Genomic DNA, 24,182 nt, shown 5'->3' on the forward strand with positions numbered 1-24,182 from the left:
CCGCCCCCAAATCCCCTCTCCAAATCCCACCCTTAATTTCCCCCTTTCCCAAATCCCACCCCAAAATCCCACCCTGAAATTCTCCCCTTTCCCAAATCCCGCCCCAAATCTCACCCCTCAAATTTTCCCCTTCCCAAAAACCCGCCCCAAATCCCCCTCCCCAAATCCCGCCCTTCAAATCCCCCTCCCCAAATCCCACCCCAAAATCCACCCCAAATCCCCCTCCCCAAATCCCTGTCCCGGGTCCGTGTCCCTGTCCCCTGTCCCTGTCCCTGATGCGTGTCCCTGTCCCGGGATAGGTGTCCCTGTCCTGTCCCCTGTCCCTGTCCGGGGCTGTGAATCCCCCCGAGAGTGTCAGGACCCGCCCGGGGCTGCCCCTCTCCCCGGGATGGCGTGTCCCCTCTGTCCCCCGGTGTCCCTGGGTGTCCCTGGCTGTCCCCGCTGTCCCCGCTGTCCCCGCTGTCCCCCCGGGCTGTTGGTGTCGCCCCCTCCCCGGGGATGCCCGTTCTGTCCCGGGATGGGACACCCGGGGATGTCGCTGTCCGTGTCCCGACAAGTCGCCGTCCCCAACCCGGGGATCCCTGTCCCCAAACCAGGGATGTCACTGTCCCCAACAATGTCACTGTCCCCAAACCAGGGATGTCACTGTCCCCAACAATGTCACTGTCCCCAAAACAGGGATGTCACTGTCCCCAACCTGGGGATAACTGTCCCCAAACCAGAGATGTCACTGTCCCCAACAATGTCACTGTCCCCAGTCCCGGTGTGTCACTGTCCCTCCGGTGTGTCACTGTCCCCAGTCCCGGTGTCACTGTCCCCAATCCCGGTGTGTCACTGTCCCCAATCCCGGTGTGTCACTGTCCCCGGTGTGTCACTGTCCCCCATGGTGTGTCACTGTCCCCAGCCCCGGTGTGTCACTGTCCCCGGTGTGTCACTGTCCCCAGTCCCGGTGTGTCACTGTCCCCAGTCCCGGTGTGTCACTGTCCCCAGTCCCGGTGTCACTGTCCCCAATCCCGGTGTGTCACTGTCCCCAATCCCGGTGTGTCACTGTCCCCGGTGTGTCACTGTCCCCCATGGTGTGTCACTGTCCCCAGCCCCGGTGTGTCACTGTCCCCGGTGTGTCACTGTCCCCAGTCCCGGTGTGTCACTGTCCCCAATCCCGGTGTGTCACTGTCCCCGGTGTGTCACTGTCCCCCATGGTGTGTCACTGTCCCCAGTCCCGGTGTGTCACTGTCCCCAGTCCCGGTGTGTCACTGTCCCCAATCCCGGTGTCACTGTCCCCAGTCCCGGTGTCGGGTCCCCCCCGGTGTGTCACTGTCCCCGGTGTGTCACTGTCCCCAGCCCCGGTGTCGGGTCCCCCCCGGTGTGTCACTGTCCCTCCGGTGTGTCACTGTCCCCAATCCCGGTGTGTCACTGTCCCCAGCCCCGATGTGTCACTGTCCCTCCGGTGTGTCACTGTCCCCAGTCCCGGTGTGTCACTGTCCCCAGCCCCGATGTGTCACTGTCCCTCCGGTGTGTCACTGTCCCCAGTCCCGGTGTGTCACTGTCCCCAGCCCCGGTGTGTCACTGTCCCCCATGGTGTGTCACTGTCCCCAGTCCCGGTGTGTCACTGTCCCCAGCCCCGGTGTCGGGTCCCCCCCGGTGTGTCACTGTCCCCCCTCGGGGCGGGGCCGCGGTGTCCCTGTTGTCCCCTCCCGGTGTCCGGTTACCGGCTGGTAGGCGGCCGCAGGACCCGCCGTCCCCCGGAGCCGCCCCCGCTCAGGTACCGGCAATTCGGGGAGGGGGCGCCCAGGGGGGACCCCCGGGACGGGAAAACCCCCGTTTGTCCCTCCAGGGGGGTCCCACGAGTGTCCCTGGGGATCCCCCCCCGCCCCACCGGGGGTCCCTCCGTGTGTCCCTTGGCGGTGTCACCTCTGGGGGTCCTGGGGGGTTCTGGGGGGCTCCAGGGGGTCCTGGGGGTTCCAGGGGGTCCTGGGGGGTCTCCAGGGGGTCCTGGGGTGTCCTGGAGGGTTCTGGGGGGTTCTGGGGGGTCCCAGGGGGTCCTGGGGTGACACTGCGGGGCTGCGGGTCCCGGCCCCGGGCCCGTGGTGACCTTGGGAGGGGACAGAGGGGACACTCGGGGGAGTGTCCGCGGGACACGGAGGGACACGCGGGGGGTGCGGGGACACGGCCCGGGCAGGGACAGGGACAGGGACAGCGCCACGCGCGGTGTCACAGTGTCACAGTGTGTCACACAGTGTCACAGCGCCTTGCGGGGTGGCACAGGGGGTGGTGGCACTCAGGGTGGTGGCACAGGGGGTGGTGGCACAAGGGGTGGTGGCACAGGGGGTGGTGGCACAGGGGGTGGTGGCACAGGGGATGGTGGCACAGGGGGTGGTGGCACAGGGGGTGGTGGCACACACAGCTGTCCCCAGCAGTGTCACACACAGTGGTGGCACACACAGCTGTCCCAGGCATTGTCGCACGGTGGTGGCACAGGGGGTGGTGGCACTCAGGGTGGTGGCACACACAGCTGTCCCAGGCGGTGTCACACACGGTGGTGGCACACACAGCTGTCCCCAGCAGTGTCACACACACAGTGGTGTCACACACGGTGGTGGCACACACAGCTGTCCCCAGCAGTGTCACACACGGTGGTGGCACAGGGGGTGGTGGCACACACAGATGTCCCCAGGCGGTGTCACAGCCCCCTGCAGGGCCGGGGGATGGGGTGATGCCACCAGGGTCAGAGGGCACAGGTCGTGCCAAGCTGTCCCTGTCACCCTCAGCCCAAGGCCACCCCTGAGCCACCCCGTGTTGGGGACAGGGGTGTCACCCCCTCCCCGAGGCTCCCTGGGCTCGGCCCCGGCTGTGCCCAAACCGGGGGGTCCCGGGGCTGTGGGGACACCCCTGGGGCAGAGGGGCGTCTCTGGGGACCCCCGTGGTGACACAGTGACTTTGTGCCACTCCAGGGCCACCCGTGGTGACAGAGTGACTTGGTGGCACTCCAGGGACCCCCGGGCTGTGTCTGTGCCACCTCTCCTGCAGGGGACACAGGGCAGGGGACACAGGAGAGGGGACACGGGGAGGGGACACAGGGCAGGGGACACAGAGAAGGGACACAGGGCCTGGCGTGTCCCCCCCGCTGTCCCCTCCGGGCTGGTGACAGCTCTGACCCTTTCCCTCAGTGGGCGCCGCGCCAGCGCCACGTGAGGCCGCTGCGACACCGCGGTGACAACAGGGGGACACCGGGGGGACACCGGGCTGGGGGGACCCCGCGGGCCACCGCCGGGTGACAGCGGGGAGGGGACACAGGGGAGGGGACACCGGCAGTGACAGCGGGGAGGGGACACCGGCAGTGCCACCATCCCGAGTGACACCGAGGAGCAGTGCCACCATCCCGGCTGACACCGTGGAGGGGACACAGGGGAGGGGACACCCGCAGTGCCACCATCCCGGGTGACACCGTGGAGGGGACACAGGGGAGGGGACACCCGCAGTGCCACCATCCCGGGTGACACTGGGGAGCAGTGCCACCATCCTGGGTGACACTGGGGAGGGGACACCAGCAATGCCACCAGGGAGGGGACACCGGCAGTGCCACTATCCCGGGTGACACCGGGGAGCAGTGACACCATCCCGGCTGACACCAGGGAGGGGACACCCCATAGTGCCACCAGGGAGGCTGACCCCGGGGAGCAGTGCCACCACCCCAGGTGACACCAGGCAGGGAACACCCTCAGTGCCACCATTCCGGGTGACACCGGAGAGCAGTGCCACCATCCCTGGTGACACTGGGGAGCAGTGCCACCATCCTGGGTGACACTGGAGAGGGGACACCAGCAGTGCCACCATCCCGAGTGACACCGGGGAGCAGTGCCACCATCCCTGGTGACACAGGGGAGCAGTGACACCATCCCGGATGACACCAGGGAGGGGACACCCCACAGTGCCACCAGGGAGGGGACACAGGCAGTGCCACCATGCCAGGTGACCCCAGGGGTGGCCGTGCCCTCTCCCACGGCCCCGCTGTCCCCCGCAGGTGTCACCGCAGGTCCCCAGCCATGGCGGAGGCTCACCAGGCCGTGGCCTTCCAGTTCACGGTCACCCCCGAGGGCTTGGACTTCCAGCTGAGCCGCGAGGCCGTGCGCCAGCTCTACCTGGCCGCCGTCCACTCCTGGAAGAAGCGCCTGGTCCGCGCCAAGGTGCGCCCGGAGTGACCCCTGACCCCTCCCCGCGGTGGGTGAGGTGACACCTGGCTGTCCCCAGGCTGAGCCGGCTGTGCCCACAGAACAGTTTCCTGAGCGGCGTGTACCCCGCCTCGCCCTCCAGCTGGATGGTTGTGGTGTTGGCCACCGCCGGGTCCTGCTACTGCCAGGTGGATCCGTCCCTGGGGCTGATCGCGCGCATCCAGCACTGCCTGCCCAGGGGGTGAGCGGGGACAGGGGACAGGGAGGGGACAGTGAGGGGACAGTGAGGGGACACAGCCTGGGGACACGGCCTGGGGACACGGCCTGGGGACACCACGGGGACAGTGTGGGGACAGTGTGGGGACAGTGTGGGGACAGTGAGGGGACAGTGAGGGGACACAGCCTGGGGACATGGCCTGGGGACATGACCTGGGGACACCACGGGGACAGTGTGGGGACAGTGAGGGGACACAGCCTGGGGACATGGCCTGGGGACACGACCTGGGGACACCACGGGGACAGTGAGGGGACAGTGCGGGGACAGTGCGGGGACAGTGCAGGGACAGTGAGGGGGCAGTGCGGGGACAGTGCAGGGACAGTGCAGGGACAGTGAGGGGACAGTGCGGGGACAGTGCGGGGACAGTGTGGGGACAGCGTGGGGACAGGGAGGGGACAGTGCAGGGACAGGGAGAGGATAGTGCGGGGACAGTGTGGGGACATGGCCTGGGGACAGGGAGGGGACAGTGCAGGGACAGTGTGGGAACAGTGTGGGGACAGTGTGGGGACAGTGTGGGGACATGGCCTGGGGACATGGCCTGGGGACAGTACGGGGACAGCGTGGGGACAGTGAGGGGACCTGGCCTGGGGACACGGCCTGGGGACAGTGCAGGGACATGGCCAGGGGACATGGCCACGATACATGGCGTGGGGATAGCGCGGGGACAGTAACAGGGATGGGGACAAGGGACAGGCAAAAGGGACAAGACAAAGGATCAGGGGACAAGGAATAAGGGGACAGGGGCAGGAACAGGAATGGAGACAAAGAACGAGGACAGGGGACAGAGAGACGGGACAAGGGACAGGGGCAGGAACAAGGATGGGGGCAGGGAATAGAAATGGGGGACACAGAGAGAGGGGACAAGGGACAGGGGCAGGAACGGGGATGGGGACAAGGGACAGGCAGAGGGGACAGGACAAAGGGTGAGGGGACAGGGCCAGGAACAGGAATGGGGACAAGGAACGGGGACAGGGGACAGAGAGACGGGACAAGGGACAGGGGCAGGAACAAGGACAGGGAATAGAAATGGGGGACACAGAGAGAGGGGACAAGGGACAGGGGCAGGAATGGGGACAGGGACAGGGAATAGGAATGGGGGACACAGAGGGAGGACAGGAACAAGGGTCAGGAGACAGCGACAAGGACAGGAGACACCAGGGCTGGGGACAGGTGACAGGGACACAGACAGGGCACAGAAAGCAGCGGTGTCACCGCTCCCTGAGCGCTGTCCCCGTGTCCCCAGCGAGGCGCTGGGCCCCGAGGCGCGGGCGGTGGTCAGCACGGTGCTCTTCTCCACCGGGGCCTGGCTGGCGGCCGTGCTGCTCTTCCGGAGGGTCCTGCGCCTGCTGCTCTCCTACCACGGCTGGATGTTCGAGCCCCACGGCCGCATGAGCCGCAGCACCCGCCTCTGGATCGTGAGAGAGATGCGGGACAGGGGGGAGATGCGGGAAATTTGGGGAGTTTTGGGAGATGCGGGAAATTTGGGGAGGTTTGGGGAGATGCGGGAAATTTGGGGAGTTTTGGGAGATGCGGGAAATTTGGGGAGTTTTGGGAGATGCGGGAATTTGGGGAGTTTTGGAATATACGGGAATTTGGGGAGATTTGGGAGATGCGGGGATTTGGGGAGTTTGGGAGATGCGGGAATTTGGGGAGTTTTGGGAGATGCGGGAAATTTGGGAAGTTTGGGAGATGCGGGAATTTTGGGGAGTTTTGGGAGATGCGGGAATTTTGGGGAGTTTTGGGAGATGCGGGAAATTTGGGGAGATTTGGGAGATGCGGGAATTTTGGGAAGTTTGGAAGATACGGGAATTTGGGGAGTTTTGGAGGATGCGGGAAATTTGGGGAGATTTGGGAGATGCGGGAATTTGGGGAGTTTTGGGAGATGCGGGAATTTGGGGAGTTTGGGAGATGCGGGATCTGTAGGAAGTTTGGGAGATGCGGGAAATTTGGGGAGTTCTGGGAGATGCGGGATCTGTGGGAAGTTTGGGAGATGCGGGAAATTTGGGGAGATTTGGGAGATGCGGGGAATTCGGGGAGTTTTGGGAGATGCGGGAAATTTGGGGAGATTTGGGAGATGCGGGAGTTTGGGGAGTTTTGGGAGATGCGGGATCTGTGGGAAGTTTGAGAGCTTTGGGAGCTGTGGGATCTCTGGGAACTGCGGGAGTTTTGGGAGCTGCAGGAGCTGTGGGAGTTTTGGGATCTGTGGGAAGTTTGGGAGCTTTGGGAGCTGTGGGACTTCTGGGAACTGCGGGAGTTTTGGGAGTTTTGGGAGCTGCGGGATCTGTGGGAAGTTTGGGAGCTGCAGAAGCTGCGGGAGATGTGGAAGATGTGGGAACTGCGGGAGTTTGGGGAGTTTGGGGAGTTTTGGGAGCTGCAGAAGCTGCGGGAGTTCTGGGAGCTGTGGGAACTCTGGGAGTTTTGGGAGATTTAGGAGCTGCAGGAGTTGCGGGAGGTGTTGGAGATGCGGGAGCTGTGGGAGCTGCGGGAGCTGCAGGAGCTTTGGGAGCTGTGGGATCTCTGGGAACTGCGGGAGTTTTGGGAGTTTGGGGAGCTGTGGGAGTTTTGGGAGGTGTTGGAGCTGCGGGAGCTGTGGGAGCTGTGGGAGTTTTGGGAGCTGTGGGATCTGTGGGAACTGCGGGAGCTTTGGGAGTTTGGGGAGCTGTGGGAGCTGCAGGAGCTCTGGGAGCTGCCGGAGTTTTGGGAGCTTTGGCAGCTTTGGGAACTGCGGGAGATGTGGGAGCTGCAGGAGTTTGGGAAGTTTTGGGAGCTGCAGGAGCTCTGAGAGATGCGAGAGCTTTGGGAGCTGCAGGAGCTGTGGGAGATGCGGGAGTTTTGGGAGCTGCGGGAATTCTGGGAGCCATGGGCACTTCAGGAGCTCTGGGTGCCTGGAGTTCTCTGGGAGCTGCGGGAGCTCTGGGAGATTTGGGAGTTTGGGAAGGTTTGGCAGCTCTGGGAACTGCGGGAGTTGGTGCGGGAGCTGCAGGAGCTGCGGGAATTTGGGAGTTTTGGGAGCTGTGGGATCTGTGGGAGCTGCGGGAGTTTGGGGAGTTTTGGGAGCTTTGGGAGCTGCAGGAGTTTTGGGATCTGTGGGAAGTTTGGGAGCTTTGGGAGCTGCAGGAGCTGCGGGAGATGTGGGAACTGCGGGATTTTGGGGAGTTTTGGGAGCTTTGGGAGCCGCGAGAGCTCTGGGAGATGCAGGAGCTTTGGATCCTGTGGGATCTGTGGGAGCTGCGGGAGCTGTGGGAGTTTTGGGAGGTGTTGGAGATGCGGGAGCTGCGGGAGTTTTGGGAGTTTCAGAAGCTTTGGGAGTTCTGGGAGCTGCGGGAATTCTGGGAACCGTGGGTGCTTCAGGAGCTGTGGGTGCCTGGAGTTCTTTGGGAGCTGTGGGAGTTTTAGAGCTGTGGGAGCTGTGAGACTTGTGGGTGCTTTTGGAGCTGTGGGTGCTTTGGGAACTGTGGTACCTCGAGTTTCTTGGGAGCTGCGGGAGCTTCGGGAGCTGCGGGACCTGCGGGTGCCTGGAGATCTTTGGGATCTGTGGGATCCATGGGATCTATGAGAGATGTGGGATCCGTGGCATCTGTGGGATCCATGGGACCTGTGGGAGCGCTTTGGAAACTGTGGATGCTTCAGGACCTGTGGGTGCCTGGAGATCTTTGGGATCTATGGGAGCTTTGGGAGCTTTGGGATCTGTGGTATCCATGGGACCTGTGGGAGCCTGAAGCACTTTGAAAACTGTGGATGCTCTGGGAACTGCGGGTGCCTGGAGAACTTTGGTTGCTGTGGGAGCTTTGGGATCTGTGGGAGCTTTGGGATTTGTGGGATCTATGGGATCTATGGGATCCATGGGACCTGTGGGAGCCTGGGGCACTTTGGAAACCATGGGTGCTCCAGGAACTGTGGGTGCCTGGAGATTTTGGGTGCTGTGGGATCTATGGCATCTGTGGGATCCATGGGACCTGTGTGAACCTGGAGCACTCTGGAAACCGTGGGTGCTCCAGGATCTGAAAATGCCTGGAGATCTCCGTGAGCCGCCAATCCTCACCCCATCATCCCTCCTCCTCCTCCTGGGGCTCCTGCAGGTGCTGATGAAGGTCATGTCCATCCGCAAGCCGCTCCTCTACAGCTTCCAGAGCTCCCTGCCCAAGCTGCCCGTGCCCCCCGTGAAAGCCACCATCGCCCGGGTACGCCGTCCCCGGGGGGCTGGGGGGGTCCTCGGGGTGACAGTGACAGTGACACGGGCCGTGTCCCCTCCCCGCAGTACCTGGAGTCGGTGAGGCCGCTGCTGGACGATGACAAGTACGCGGAGATGGCGGCGTTGGCCAAGGAGTTCCAGGAGAAGACGGCGCCGCGGCTGCAGCGCTACCTGCGCCTCAAGGCCTGGTGGACCACCAACTACGTGAGCCTGGGGACAGCCGGGGGACGGCGGGGACAGCGGGGACAGCGGGGACAGCCAGGGGACAGCGGGGACACCCTGTGGGACAGCAGGACAGGGAGCCGGGAATGGATGTCCCAGGGGTTTGGGGTGTCCTGGCTGGAGCAGGAGGGGCAGAGGGTGTTGTGCTCTGTCACTGTCCCTTATCTTTGTCCCTGTTTCCTGTCCCCATCTCTGTCCCTGTCACCTGTCCCCATCCCTGTCCCTTCCTGCTGTGTCCTGTCTTTGTCCCTGTCTTCTAACCCCTGTCACTGCCCTCTCTCTGTGTCCCCATTCCTATTTCCTGTCCCCGTTCCTGCCCCTGTCCCTTGTCCCGTCTCTCTGTCCCCTGTCCTCGTTCCTTGTCTCCATTCCTGTTCCTGCCCCTGTCCCCTTATTTCTTGTCCCCTGTCCCCTCACCCTTTGCCCTGTCCCCTCTGCCTGTCCCCTGTCCCCTTCCCTGTCCCCATCCCTGTCCCCTATCCCTGTCCCTTTGTCCCTGTTCCTTGTCTCCATTCCTGTTCCTGCCCATCTCTTTTCCCCTTCCTTGTCCTCTCACCCTTACTCCTATCCCATCTCCCTGTCCCCGTTCCTTGTCTCCATTCCCATCCCTGCCCTTGTCCCCTCTCCCTTTTCCTTGTCCCCATCTCTGTCCCCTATGCCATGTCCCCCTCCCTGTCACTTTTCCTTGTTCCCTCTCTCCATCCCTGTCCCTGTCTTCTCTCTCTCCCCCTGTCCCTGTCCCCTGTCCCTCTCCTCTCTCCATCCCTGTCCCCTGTCCCTGTCCCCTGTTCCCTCTCTCCATCCCTGTCCCCTGTCCCCATCCCTGTCCCTGTCCCTGTCCCCTGTCCCTGTCCCCTATCCCTGTCCCCTGCCCCTGTCCCCTGTCCCTGTCCCCATCCCTGTCCCTGTCCCTGTCCCCTGTCCCTGTCCCTGTCCCCATCCCTGTCCCTGTCCCCTGTCCCTGTCCCCTGTCCCTGTCCCCTGTCCCTGTCCCCATCCCTGTCCCTGTCCCTGTCCCCTGTCCCTGTCCCCTGTCCCTGTCCCCATCCCTGTCCCTGTCCCTGTCCCTGTCCCCTGTCCCTGTCCCCTGTCCCCATCCCTGTCCCTGTCCCCATCCCTGTCCCCATCCCTGTCCCTGTCCCTGTCCCCTGTCCCTGTCCCCTGTCCCTGTCCCCATCCCTGTCCCTGTCCCTGTCCCTGTCCCTGTCCCTGTCCCTGTCCCTGTCCCCATCCCTGTCCCGCAGGTCAGTGACTGGTGGGAGGAGTACATTTACCTGCGCGGCCGCAGCCCCCTCATGGTCAACAGCAACTACTACGCCATGGTAAGGGGGCTCCGGGGACCCCCAAACCTGCCCCCCAACCCCGGGGATCCCCCGACGCCACCCGCCACTCGCGGCGTGTCCCTTTGTCCCTTTGTCGCCAGGATTTCCTGTACGTGACCCCCAGCACCGTCCAGGCTGCGCGGGCGGCCAACGTGGTGCACTCCATCATCCTCTACCGGAAACGTCTGGACCGAGGGGAGATCCCCCCGGTGAGGGGCTGGGGGGCTTGGAGGGGTCCCGGGGGCCTGGGGGGGTCCAGGGGGGCTGGGGGGTCCAGGGGGGTCCCATGGGGTTGAGGGGTCCTGGAGGGAGTGAGGGTCTTTGTTGTACTGAGAGCAGCTGGACCTCAGGGAGATCCCCCCAGTGAGGGGCTGGGGGGCTTGGAGGGGTCCCGGGGGCCTGGGGGGTTCAGGGGGGTCCCATGGGGTTGGGGGGTCCCAGAGGGAGTGGGGTCTTGTTGTACTGACAGCAGCTGGAACACGGGGAGATCCCCCCAGTGAGGGGCTGGGGGGCTTGGAGGGGTCCCGGGGGGCTGGGGGGGTCCAGGGGGGCTGGGGGGATCCATGGGGTCCCATGGGGCTGGGGGTTTCGGGGAATCCCAGGGAAATGGGGGAGTTGTGGCGTTCCATGGGACTAGGGGGTTTGGGGGATCCCAGGGGAACTGAGGGGTTTGTGGGATCCCAGGAGTTGGAGGGTCTCATGGGACTAGGGGGTTTGGGGGATCTCAGGGGAACGGAGAGGTTTGGGGGGGGGGTCCCAGGAGTTGGGGGGTCCCATGGGACTGGGGGTTTGGGGGATCCCAGGGGAACTGAGGGGTTTGTGGGATCCCAGGAGTTGAGGGTCCCATGAGGTTGGTGGATTTGGGGGATCCCAGGAGTTGGGGGGTCTCAGGGGACTGGGGTACTTGGGAGGTCCCATGGGACTGGGGGGCTTGGGTGATCCCAGGAGTTGGGGGGTCCCATGGGGCTGGGGGTTTGGGGGATCCCAGGGGAACTGAGGGGTTTGGGGGGGTCCCAGGAGTTGGGGGGTCCCATGAGGTTGGTGGATTTGGGGGATTCATGGGGAACTGAAGGGTTTGGGAAATCCCAGGAGTTGGGGGGTCCCATGGGACTGGGGGATTTGGGGGATCCCAGAGGACTGGGGGATTTGGGGAATCCCAGAGGAATGGGGGATTTGGGGGATCCCAGAGGACTGGGGGATTTGGGGGCTCCAATGGGGCTGAGGAACCTACGGGGACCCCCTGGATTTTGGGAACCCCATGAACTTCAGGAGAACTCCATTTGACAGAAGCAGGGGCAATGTCACCACGGGGTCACCTGGGGTGGGGAGGTGACAGCGACAGAGACGGGGACACCGCCACCCCCCTGTGACCCTCCCTGTAACCCCCCCTGACCTGTGACCCCCCTGTGACCCCCTGTGACCTGTCCCCCTCCCCAGATGATGGCGCTGGGCGTGGTCCCCATGTGCTCCTACCAGTCGGAGCGGATGTTCAACACCACCCGCATCCCTGGCAAGGAAACAGGTACGGCCACACACCAGGGGAGGTGACACCGCTCCGGGGACACGGAGGTGACACCGGGGGCCACTCTGACCCCCCGTGTCCCTCCTGCTCCCCAGACACTCTGCTGCACCTGGCGGACAGCAAACACCTGGCCGTGTACCACAAGGGCCGCTACTACAAGGTGTGGCTGTACTACGGCGGGCAGCTGTTGGCCCCCGCAGACCTGGAGATGCAATTCCAGAGGATCCTGGAGGATCCGTCCCCTCCACAGCCCGGGGAGGAGCGGCTGGCAGCGCTCACGGCCGGGGACAGGTGGGCGGGAAAAGGGGATAATGGGAATGGTGGTGGGGATAATGGGAATGGTGATGGGAATGACGGGAATGGTGGTGGGGATAATGGGAATAATGGGAATGACGGGAATGGTGGTGGGGATAATGGGAATGGTTGTGGGGATAATGGGAATGGTGGTGGGGATAATGGGAATGGTGGTGGGGATAATGGGAATAATGGGAATAATGGGAATGGTGATGGGGATAACGGGAATGGTGGTGGGGATAATGGGAATAACGGGAATGACGGGAATGGTGATGGGGATAACGGGAATGGTGGTGGAGATAATGGGAATGGTGGTGGGAATAGCGGGAATAATGGGGATGGTGGTGGGAATGACAGGAATGGTGGTGGGGATAACGGGAGTGGTGGTGGGGATAATGGAATAATGGGAATGACGGGAATGGTGGTGGGGATAACGGGAATGGTGGTGGGAATGACAGGAATGGTGGTGGGAAAAACGGGAGTGGTGGTGGGGATAATGGGAATAATGGGGATAATGGGAATGGTGGTGGGGATAACGGGAATGGTGGTGGGAAAAACGGGAATGGTGGTGGGAATGACAGGAATGGTGATGGCAATAATGGGAATAATGGGGATAATGGGAATGGTGGTGGGGATAATGGGAATGGTGATGGGGATAATGGGAATGGTGATGGAATGACAGGAATGGTGGTGGGGATAATGGAAATGGTGGTGGGGATAATGGGAATAATGGGAATGGTGGTGGGAATGATGGGAATAACAGGAATAGTGGTGGGAATAACAGGAGTAACGGAACTCACGGGAATAACGGGAATAATGAGAATGGTGATGGGAATAATGGGAATAACAGGAATGACAGAAATAACGGGAACGATGAGAATAACGGGAATAGTGATGGGAGTAACGGGAATGACGGGAATAATGGGAATGGTGATGGGAATAATGGGAATGACGGGAATGATGGGAATAACAGGAATAGTGGTGGGAATAACAGGAGTAACGGAGTAACAGGAATAACGGGAGTAACAGGAATGGCAATGGGAATAATGGGAATAACGGGAATGACGGGAATAACGGGAATGGTGGTGGGAATGAAGGGAATAATGGGAATGGTAATGGGAATAATGAGAATGGTGATGGGAATAACGGGAATAGTGGTGGGGGTAATGGGATTAATGGGAATGATGGGAACGGTGATGGGAATAACAGGAATGACAGGAATAACGGGAATGGTGATGGGAATAACGGGAATAGTGGCGGGGTGACAGGAACGGTGGTGGGAATAACGGGAATCATGATGGGAATAACGGGAATAACAGGAATAGTGGTGGGGGATAACGGGAATGACAGGAATAACGGGAATGGTGGTGGGGATGGTGGGCACCTGGCAGCTCTGGGAATAATCGGGATACTTGTAGTAATGGGTATCCGGGAAGTTTAGGAACACTGGGATTAATGGGAATAATGGGCATGCTGGAAATACTGAAAACACTGGGCAGCTGGGAACTCTGGGAATAATGGGGATAACGGCAATAAATGGGGATACTGGAGACACTGGGCATAATGGGAATAATGGGGATGCTGGGAATATTGGGGATGCTGGGCATCATGGGCTCCTGGAAACTCCAGGAAAAATGGGGATAACTGGGAACACTGGGAGCATTGAGAACCCTGGGCCATCAGGGTGTCCTGTCCCCATCCCTGTCCCCTGTCCCCATTCCCCTCCCTGTCCTCATCCTTGTCCCCATCCTTGTCCCCATCCCTGTCCCCCGTTCCCATCCCTGTCCCCTGTTCCCATCCCCATTCCCATCCTTGTCCTCATCCCTGTCCCCCATCCCCATCCCCATCCTTGTCCTTATCCCTGTCCCCTTCCTGTCCCTTCTCCCCATCCCCATCCCTGTCCCCATCCCTGTCCACTGTCCCCATCCCCATTGCTGGCCCCATCCCCATCCTTGTCCCCATCCTGTCCCCTGTCCCCATTGCTGTCCCTGTCCTCGTCCCACCCTGTCCCCATTGCTGTCCCCTGTCCCCATTGTGTCCCCATCCCTGTCCCTTCTCCTCATCCCTGTCCCCTGTCCCCGTCCCCATCCTCACCCCGTGGGTACCACCCATGGGTGGGGGTCTCGGGGGGTCTCAGGGAGTCCCCGCGGTCCCGGGGGCCCCGGTGCTGACGGGGGTGCACAGGGTGCCCTGGGCCGAGGCCCGGGAGCGTTTCTTCAGCCGCGGCCCCAACAAGACTTCGCTGGACGCCATCGAGCGCGCCGCCTTCTTCCTCACCCTGGACGAGGAGGAGCACGGCCACGAGCCTGCCCAGCCCGGCTGTATGGACCGCTACGCCAAGTCCCTGCTGCACGGGCACTGCTACGACCGGTGTGTGCCCCAAAAATACCCCGGGCCCTAAACCTGCCCTCAGTGCCCATAGACACCCCAAATCCCCGCTACGCCAAGTCCCTGCTGCACAGACACTGCTACGACCGGTGTGTGCCCCAAACACAGCCCCGGGCCCCAAAACACACCCTGACCCTAAAACATCCCCTCAGTGCCCATAGACACCCCAAATCCCCCCCAGCCCAGTCCCTGCTGCACGGGCACTGCTATGACCGGTGGGTGCCCCAAAAATATCCCCCGATCCCAAAAACCTGCCCTCAGTACCCATAGATACCCCAAATCCTGCCCAGCCCAGTCCCTGCTGTGCAGGCACTGCTATGACCGGTGTGTGCCCCAAATATACACTCGGACCCCAAAAACCTGCTCTCAGTACACACAGACAGCCCCAGTACCCATAGAGACTCCAAATCCCCCCCAGCCCAGTCCCTGCTGCACAGACATTGCTACGACTCGTGGGCACCCCAAAAACACCCTCAGACCCCAAAATATCCTAACAGTACCCATAGAAACCCCAAATCCCCCCAGCCCAGTCCCTGCTGCACGGACACTGCTACAACTGGTAGCACCCCCGGACCCCAAAACATCCCCACAGTACCCCCATACACCCCAAAGCCCCCCAGATCCCCCAAATGCCCCTTCAAACCCTGCACCCTCCGCGGCCACCTCCCCAAATCCCCCCACCAGTGCCCCCCAAACTCCCCAGTGCCTCCCAAACCCCTCTCAGTGCCTCCCCAATGTCCCCCAAACCCCCCAAATCCCTTGTGCCGCCCCCCAGTGCCCCCCAAACCCCCCAACCCCCGTTTCCGTCCCCAGCTGGTTCGATAAATCCTTCACGCTGGTGGTCTACAAGAACGGCAAGGTCGGCGCTAACGCCGAGCACTCCTGGGCCGACGCCCCCATCGTGGGGCACCTCTGGGAGGTACCGGGACCCCCGGGCTGGGGGGACACCCCGATGGGACACCCCCAGTGGGACACCCCAATGGGACACCCCCAGTGGGACACTCCAAACTGGGCACCCCAAGATCTGGGGATGCCCAATTTGGGGACCTCCAGTTGGGGAACCTCAGTTGTGGACCCCTGTAGGGCACCCCAAATGTTGGGGACCCTCAGTTGGGGACCCCCATTGGGTGCCCCAAGAACTGGGGACCCCCATTTGGGGGTGGGACGGGGAAGAAGATGTGGGAGGCCTGCCTGGGGGTGTGGGGTGAGGGTCGGGATTCTGGGGGGCCACGGGGGCTGGAATTGGGGGGCTCAGGAGGTTTGGGGGACAGGGGTGGTCGAGGGGAGACTGGAGGGGTTGTGGAATTGGGGGGTCAGAGGGATTGGGGATTTGGGGTCGGGGGGACCACGGAATTGAGGGACCAGGGGATTTGGGGATTCGGGTGGTTAGAGGGTCATGGAATTGAGGGGTCAGGATTTGGGGAGCTCAGGTTTTGGGGGGCCATGGAATTGAGGGGCCAGGGGATTTGGGGTCTGGGGGACCATGGAACTGGGGAGGCCGGGGGATTTGGGTGTTGTAGGGTTGTGGAATTGGGGGGTTGGGGGGCCTTGAAATTGGGATTCTGGGTGGGAACAGAATTGGGCAATCCTGGGGGGTCTTGGGAATTTGGGGTTGGGGGGTCATGGATTGGGGAGTCGGGATTTGGGGACTCAGGGTTTGGGGAGCTCAAGGTTTGAGGAATTGGGGGGCTGAGGGTCCTGGGGGTTTGGGGTCTGGTGGAATTGGGGCTCTGGGGGGGTTCTGGAATTTGGGGCCGGGGGTTTTGGGGGGCCAGGAGTCATTGCCCCCCTCAACCCCAATGTCCCCATGTCCCCCCAGTTCATGCTGGCCACAGACACGTTCCAGCTGGGGTACACCGAGGGGGGGCACTGCAAGGGGGACCCCAAGAGACACCTGGCCCCCCCCCAGCGCCTGCAGTGGAACATCCCCCCCGAGGTGGGTGACAGCTGGGGACAGGGGTGGGGACAGGTACAGAGGTGGGACAGGTTCAGGTGAGGGCACAGGTGAGGGTGCCACACCGCGTGTTGTCCCCAGGGTGGTGGTGGCCATCGAGGGGTCACTGGGGGTGGCACAGGTGAGGGTACAGGTGAGGGTGCCACACCATGCCATGCTGTGCCAGGTCGTGCCATGTCCCCAGGGCGTGGTGGCCATCGAGGCGTCCCTGTGGGTGGCACAGGTGTGGGTTCAGGTGTGGGTACAGGTACAGGTACAGGTACAGGTACAGGTGAGGGTGCCACACCATGCCATGCTGTGCCAGGTCATGCCATGTCCCCAGGGCGTGGCAGCCATCGAGGCGTCCCCGCAGGTGGCACAGGTGTGGGTACAGGTTCAGGTGTGGGTACAGGTACAGGTGAGGATGGCATGCCATACTGTGCAATGTCCCCAGGGCATGGTGGCCATCGAAGCGTCCCTGCAGGTGGCACAGGTGTGGGTTCAGGTGTGGGTACAGGTACAGCTGAGGGTGCCAGGCCGTGTGTTGTCCCCAGGGCGTGGCGGCCATCGAGGCGTCCCTGCGGGTAGCGCGGGCACTGGCCGAGGACGTGGATTTCTGCTGCTTCCCCTTCTCCACCTTCGGCAAGGGGCTCATCAAACGCTGCCGCACCAGCCCCGACGCCTTCATCCAGATCGCCCTGCAGCTGGCACACTTCAGGGTGAGCCATGGGATAATGGGATCCATGGGATCATGGGGTCATGGGATAACGGGATCCATGGGATCCATGGGATAATGGGATAATGGGATGGGATGGGGTCCATGGGATGGGGCAGACCAGCCCCAACGCCTTCATCCAGATCACCCTGCAGCTGGCACATTTCAGGGTGAGCCACGGGGTATGGGATCATGGGATAATGGGGTCATGGGATAACGGGATCCATGGGATTATGGGATCATGGGATTATGGGATTGGATCCATGCGATGGGATGGAATCCATGGGATGGGGCAGACCAGCCCCGACGCCTTCATCCAGATCGCCCTGCAGCTGGCACATTTCAGGGTGAGCCATGGGATTATGGGGTCATGGGATCCATGGGATAATGGGATCCATAGGATGGGGCAGATGAGCCCCGACACCTTCGTCCAGATCCCCCTGCAGCTTGTGCGCTCCCATGTGAGCACCAGGAATGGGAATGGGGTGGGAACGGGGCAGGATGGGGCCGAGATGGGGTTGGGGTAGGTATGGAATGGGGATGGGAATGGGATGGGGTAGGGTGGGATGAGGATGGGATGGAGACAGATGGAGACAGGGGTGAGACGGGGATACGGACAGAATGGGGTGGGGTGGGATTCATGGGATTGATGGGGTGGGGTGGGATAATGGGATGGGATGGGATGTGATGGGATAATGGGATGGGACAGGATGGGATAATGGAGTGGGATGGGATAAGGTAATGGGATGGAGTGGGATGGGATGGGACGGGACGGGACGGGACGGGACGGGACAGGATGGGATGGGATGGGATGGGATGGGATGGGACGGGATGGGATGGGATGGGATGGGATGGGATGGGATGGGATGGGACAGGGCAGGACCAGGACAGGATGGGATGTTCAAAGAGATCAGGGCAGGGCCATGACCAGGACGAGGTGGGCCATTCCCAGAGGGATGAGCCGTCCCCTCCCCGTCCCCCCGCAGGACAAGGGCTCGTTCTGCCTGACGTACGAGGCGTCCATGACGCGGCTGTTCCGCGAGGGCCGCACCGAGACCGTGCGCTCCTGCACCGCCGAGTCCACGGCCTTCGTGCGCAGCATGGCCAACCCCCAGATCAGCGTGAGTGACACCGGGCACGGGGCTGGCACCGGGGTGACACTGCCACGGGCACGGGCACAGGGATGGCCTCAGCCTCATGGGGTGCCACGTCAGGCCAGGGGGGCCCCAGCCCTCATGGGGGTCTCCTTTCTTCAGGGAAGTTCACATCCATCATGGGTGTCCCCGTCCCTTGTGGATGTCCCCATCCCTCCTGGGGGTCACCATCCTTCATAGGAGTTCCCATCCCTCATGGGCATCCCCATCCCTTGTGGATGTCCCCATCCCTTGTGGGTGTTCCCATCCCTCGTGGGTGTTCCCATCCCTCATGGATGTCCCTATCCCTCATGGATGTCTCCATTCCCTGTGGATGTCCCCATCCATCACGGATGTCCCCATTCCTTATGGATGTCCCCATCCTTCAAGGAAGTTCCCATCCATCGTGAGTGTCCCCTTCACTCGTGGATGTCCCTGTCTCTCACAGTTGTCCCCATCCCTCGTGGGTGTCCTCATCCCTCGTGGGGGTCCCCATCCCTTCTGGGTATCCCCATCCTTCATAGGAGTTCCCATCCCTCACAGATGTCTCCATCCCTCATGGGTGTCCCCATCCCTTGTGGATGTCCCCATCCATCGTGGATGTCCCCATTCCTTATGGATGTCCCTGTCTGTCACAGTTGTCCCCATCCCTCATGGATGTGTCCCCATCCCTCACAGATGTCCCCATCCCTTGTGGGTGTCCCCATCCTTCACGGTTGTCCCCGTCCCTCACAGATGTCCCCACCTTTCACAAGAGTTCCCATGTCTCATAGATGTTCCCTTTGCTCGTGTATGTCCCCATCCCTCATGGATGTCCCCATCCCTTGTGGATGTCCCCATTCCTTATGGATGTCCCCATCCTTTCAGGAAGTTCCCATCCATCGTGGGTGTCCCCTTCACTCGTGGATGTCCCCATCTCTCACAGTTGTCCCCGTCCATCGTGGATGTCCCCATCCCTCACGGATGTCCCCACACCTTGTGGATGTCCCCATCCCTTGTGGATGTCCCCGTCCCTCATGTGTGTCCTCATCCCTCCTGGGGATCCTCATCCTTTATACAGGTTCCCATCCTTTATAGAAGTTCCCATCCCTCATGGATGTCCCCATCCATTGTGGATGTCCCCGTCCCTCATGGGTGTCCCCATCCCTCACAGATGTCCCCACCCCTCATGGGTGACCCCGTCTTTTATCCAAGTTCCCATCCCTCGTGGATGTCCCCATCCCTCACAGATGTCCCCGTCCCTCATGGGTGTCCCCACCCCTCGCAGATGTCCCCGTCCCTCATGGGTGTCCCCATCCCCTGCAGAGGTCCCTGTCCCCATGGGGTGCTGGGTGCCTGATTGGGGCGCACTTTGGGGTGCACTTTGGGGTTCAGCCCCCTGACCCCTCCCCAGCATCCAGAGGGGCAGCAGGGGCTGTTCAAGGTGCAGATTTGGGGTTCAGGTTTAGGATGTCGGTATGAGATGTTTTTGGGGTTCAGGTGTGGGGTGCAGGTTTTGGGGTTAATTTTGGGGTCCCCAGCGCTCGGAGCAGCAGCGGCTGTTCAAGGGGCAGATTTGGGGTTCAGGTTTTGGAGTGCAGGTTTTGGGGTGCAGTTTGGGGTTAATTTTGGGGTCAATTTGGGCCCCAGCGCTCGGAGCGGCAGCGGCTGTTCAAGGGGCAGATTTGGGGTTCAGGTGTGGGGTGCAGGTTTTGGGGTTAATTTTGGGGTCCCCAGCGCTCGGAGCGGCAGTGACTGTTCAAGGGACAGATTTGGGGTTAATTTTGGGGTTAATTTTGGGGTCAATTTGGGGCCCAGCGCTCGGAGCGGCAGCGGCTGTTCAAGGGGCAGGTTTGGGTTAATTTTGGGGTTAATTTTGGGGTCAATTTGGGGCCCAGCGCTCGGAGCGGCAGCGGCTGTTCAAGGTGCAGATTTGGGGTTAATTTTGGGGTTAATTTTGGGGTTAATTTGGGCCCCAGTGCTCGGAGCAGCAGCGGCTGTTCAAGGGGCAGATTTGGGGTTAATTTTGGGGTTAATTTTGGGGTTAATTTGGGCCCCAGTGCTCGGAGCAGCAGCGGCTGTTCAAGGGGCAGATTTGGGGTTCAGGTGTGGAGTGCAGGTTTTGGGGTTAATTTTGGGGTCCCCCAGCGCTCGGAGCGGCAGCGGCTGTTCAAGGGGCAGGTTTGGGGTTAATTTTGGGGTTAATTTTGGGGTTAATTTTGTGGTTAATTTTGGGGTTATTTTTGGGGCCCCCAGCGCTCGGAGCGGCAGCGGCTGTTCAAGGGGCAGGTTTGGGTTTAATTTTGGGGTTAATTTTGGGGTTAATTTTGGGGTTAATTTTGGGGTCAATTTGGGGCCAGCGCTCGGAGCGGCAGCGGCTGTTCAAGGGGCAGGTTTGGGTTAATTTTGGGGTTAATTTTGGGGTTAATTTTGGGGTCAATTTGGGGCCCAGCGCTCGGAGCGGCAGCGGCTGTTCAAGGCGGCGGCAGAGAAGCACCAGCAGCTCTATCGCCTCGCCATGACCGGCTCGGGCATCGACCGCCACCTCTTCTGCCTCTACCTGATGTCGCGATACCTCGGGACACAGAGCCCCTTCCTGGCCAAGGTCCGCCCGGGGGGACAGGGACAGGGGGAGGGGACAGGGACAGGGACAGGGACAGGGACAGGGGGAGGGGACAGGGACAGGGACAGGGACAGGGGACAGGGGATGGGGACAGGGGATGGGGACACAGGGGGAGGGACAGGGGACACAGGAGAGGGACAGGGACAGGGGAGGGGGACAGGGACACGGGACAAGGACAGGGGAGGGGGACAGGGACAGGGGACAGGGGACAGGGATACAGGGGGAGGGACACGGGAGGGGGACAGGGACACGAGACACGGGACACGAGGGGACACAGGGCACTGGGGGGTACAAGGGGACGCGGGACAGGGACACGGGATGGGGACACGGGTGGGACAAGGGACACAGGGAGACATGAAGGGACAGAGGATACAGGGACATGGGGACAGGGGACAGGGGACACGGGACATGTTGGGGACAGGGACACGGGACACAGGAGGACACAGCGGCACACAGGGCAGGGGACAGGGGAGGACAAGAGGGGGACAGGTGGGGACACGGGGAGAGCACATGGAGCCACTGTGGGATGTGGGCACGGGGGGACACTTGGAGACTCTGGGTGACACTGAGTGACACGGGGGACATGGGGGGACACTGAGTGACACGAGGGACACGGCCAGCCACACAGGGGGGCACAGGGGGCAGCTGCCACCCACGCCCTGGTGTCACCGCACAGGGAGTCCTGCTCTGGGACTGGGGCACAGTGGGTGCCATGGGGTACAGCGGGGTTCCCCAGGGTGCCATGGGGTGCCCTGGGGTGCAGTGGGGCGCCCCGAGGTGCAGCGAGCCGCCCCACAGGTGCTGTCGGAGCCCTGGGGTGCCATGGGGTCCTATGAGGTCCCATGGGGTGCTATGGGTTCCCATGGGGTCCCATGGGGTGCCATGGGGTCCTATGGGGTCCCATGGGGTGCTATGGGTTCCCATGGGGTCCCATGGGGTGCCATGGGGTCCTATGGGGTCCCATGGGGTGCTATGGGTTCCCATGGGGTCCCATGGGGTGCCATGGGGTCCTATGGGGTCCCATGGGGTGCTATGGGTTCCCATGGGGTCCCATGGGGTGCTATAGGGTCCCATAGGGTGCCATGGGGTGCCCGGTTGCTGTCCCACAGGTGCTGTCGGAGCCCTGGTGTGCAGGGGAGTGCCATGGGGTGCCATGGGGTCCTATGGGGGGCCATGGGGTGCTATGAGATGCTATGGGGTGCCATGGGGTGCCATAGGGTGCAGTGGGGTGCCATGGGGTACTATGGGTTCCCATGGGGTGCCATGGGGTGCCATGGGGTGCCATGAGGTGCCATGGGGTCCCATGGGGTGCCATGGGGTGCTATGGGGTCCCCGGTTGCTGCCCCACAGGTGCTGTCGGAGCCCTGGCGTCTCTCCACCAGCCAGACCCCGCAGCAGCAGCTCAAGATGTTCGACCTCAACAAATTCCCCGACCACGTCTCCAGCGGCGGCGGCTTCGGGCCCGTGAGCGCCGGGGGCACCGGGGGGCACTGGGGGGTCCAGGGGGGTCCAGGGGGGGCTCTGGGGGTCCAGGGGGGGCTCTGGGGGTCTGCATTTCTTCCCCCCCCCTGTGGATTTGGGCAGGGCCGTGCCCCACACCAGGAGTCCCCAGCCCCATATGGGGGACTCCAACCCCACAGCCCGGGTGGGTGTCCCCAGGTGGGTCACAGGTACCTCCAGGTGGGTTCCAGGTGTCCCCAGGTGGGTCCCAGGTGGGTCTCAGGTACCTCCAGATGTGTCCCAGGTGGGTGCCAGGTGCTACAGGTGTCCCCAGGTGGGTCCCGGGTGGGTTCCAGGTACCTCCAGGTGGGTCCCAGGTGGGTCTCAGGCGTCCCCAGGTATGTCCCAGGTGTCCTCAGGTGGGTCCCAGGTGGGTCACAGGTACCTCCAGGTGTCCCCAGGTGCTCCCGGGTGGGTTCCAGGTGGGTTCCAGGAGCTCCAGGTGGGTCCCAGGTGGGTCCCGGGTGGGTCCCAGGTGTCCCCAGGTGGATCTGGGGTGTGTCCTGGGTGGGTCCCAGGAGCCTCAGGTGGGTCCCAGGTGTCCCCAGGTGTGTCCCCAGCTGTCCCCAGGTGTCCCACGCCCCCCTGCCCCCCCCAGGTGGCAGACGATGGTTATGGGGTGTCCTACATCATCGCCGGGGAGAACCTCATCACCTTCCACGTGTCCAGCAAGTTCTCCAGCCCCGAGACGGTGAGGGGGGCACTGGGGGCACGGGGGGGCACAGGGGGCGAGGGGGGCACGGGGGACATTGGGGGGTCACGGGGGGCACGGGGGGCATTGGGGGGGTCACGGGGGGCACGGGGGGCGACGGGGGGCAGGGGTGGGGGCTCCCCTAGAGCTGCACTCTGTCAGTGGGGTCACCTGTGGAGTCAACTGGGGGGTCACCTGTGGGGTCACCTGGGGGTCTGGGACAGCCCCTGACCCTGAACTTGACCCTGCTGCGTCCTGTCCCTGTCTCTTCCTGTGGGACCCCAAAACTCCATCCCAATCCGTCCTGTGGGACCCCCACCCCATCCTAATCCCATCCTGAGGGACCCCCACCCCATCTGTGGGATCACCACCCCATCCCAGACTGCCCGTGGGACCCCCACCCCATCCCAATCCCCTCCTCTGAGGCCCCAAAACCCCCTCCCAGTCCATTCCCCTGGAAGCCCCACCCCATCCTGTGGGACCCCCACTCCAGCCCAGCCCCTTGTGGGACCCCCACCCCATCCCAGCCCCATCCTCTGGGACCCCAAAACTCCATCCCAGCCTCCCTGTGGGACCCCCATTCCATCTGTGGGACACCCACCCCATCCCAGCCCCTTGTGGGGACCCCCACTCCATCCCAATCCCATCCTGTGGGACCCCCACCCCATCCCAATCCCATCCTCTGGGTCTGGTTCTCACTTTGGGGGTCCGGGTGCCTCTCTAGGGGTTCAGACCCCACTCTGGGGGTTCAGATCCCACTCTGGGGGTCCCGGTGCCCCCCGGGCTCGGGGTGGGCTCTGAGGGGTCACTCCCCGCAGGACTCGCAGCGTTTCGGCCGCAACATCCGCCAGGCCATGCTGGACATCGCGGGGCTCTTCGACAAACCGCCCCCCGCCCCCGGGAAATGACCGGCCCAGGGGGCTGGGGGCACCTTTGGGAGCTGGGGGGTGCCCCAGGGGGATGGGGGGCACCCCCGGGGTTTGGGGGGGCTGGGTGGGGGGTCTCTGCCCTGGACCTGCTGCCAATAAAAGCTTTTGGTGTGACCCCCCTGTGTGTCCATGGGGGGCTGGGGCTGGGCCTTTGGGGTCCTGAGTCCGTGGGGTGCCAGGGGGGGATCTATAGGGGGCTGGGGCTGAATCTATGGGGTGTGTCCATGGGGGGCTGGAGCCATGGGGGGCTGAGGCTGGAGCTATGGGGTGCCAAGGCTGGGTCTATGGGATGT

At 62.7% G+C, this 24,182-nt stretch overlaps 1 protein-coding gene across 1 annotated transcript; it reads left to right on the forward strand.

Annotated features, from left to right (window-relative positions):
• Positions 1-1,701: 1,701 nt before the first annotated feature.
• Positions 1,702-23,978, forward strand: CPT1B (carnitine palmitoyltransferase 1B). Its single transcript, XM_083860697.1, has 19 exons — positions 1,702-1,762; positions 4,022-4,184; positions 4,271-4,410; positions 5,690-5,861; positions 8,526-8,627; positions 8,705-8,842; positions 10,105-10,182; positions 10,284-10,391; positions 11,620-11,704; positions 11,800-11,995; positions 14,183-14,368; positions 15,200-15,305; positions 16,206-16,322; positions 16,874-17,038; positions 18,021-18,155; positions 20,599-20,751; positions 22,120-22,233; positions 22,868-22,960; positions 23,779-23,978. Exons 2-19 carry the CDS (start codon positions 4,044-4,046, stop codon positions 23,866-23,868), a joined length of 2,319 nt encoding a protein of 772 aa, XP_083716823.1. The 5' UTR covers positions 1,702-1,762; positions 4,022-4,043; the 3' UTR covers positions 23,869-23,978.
• Positions 23,979-24,182: the final 204 nt, after the last annotated feature.

The sequence above is a fragment of the Zosterops lateralis genome (genome assembly GCF_965231275.1).
Source record: "Zosterops lateralis genome assembly, chromosome: 4".
Classification (NCBI taxonomy): Eukaryota; Metazoa; Chordata; class Aves; order Passeriformes; family Zosteropidae; genus Zosterops; species Zosterops lateralis.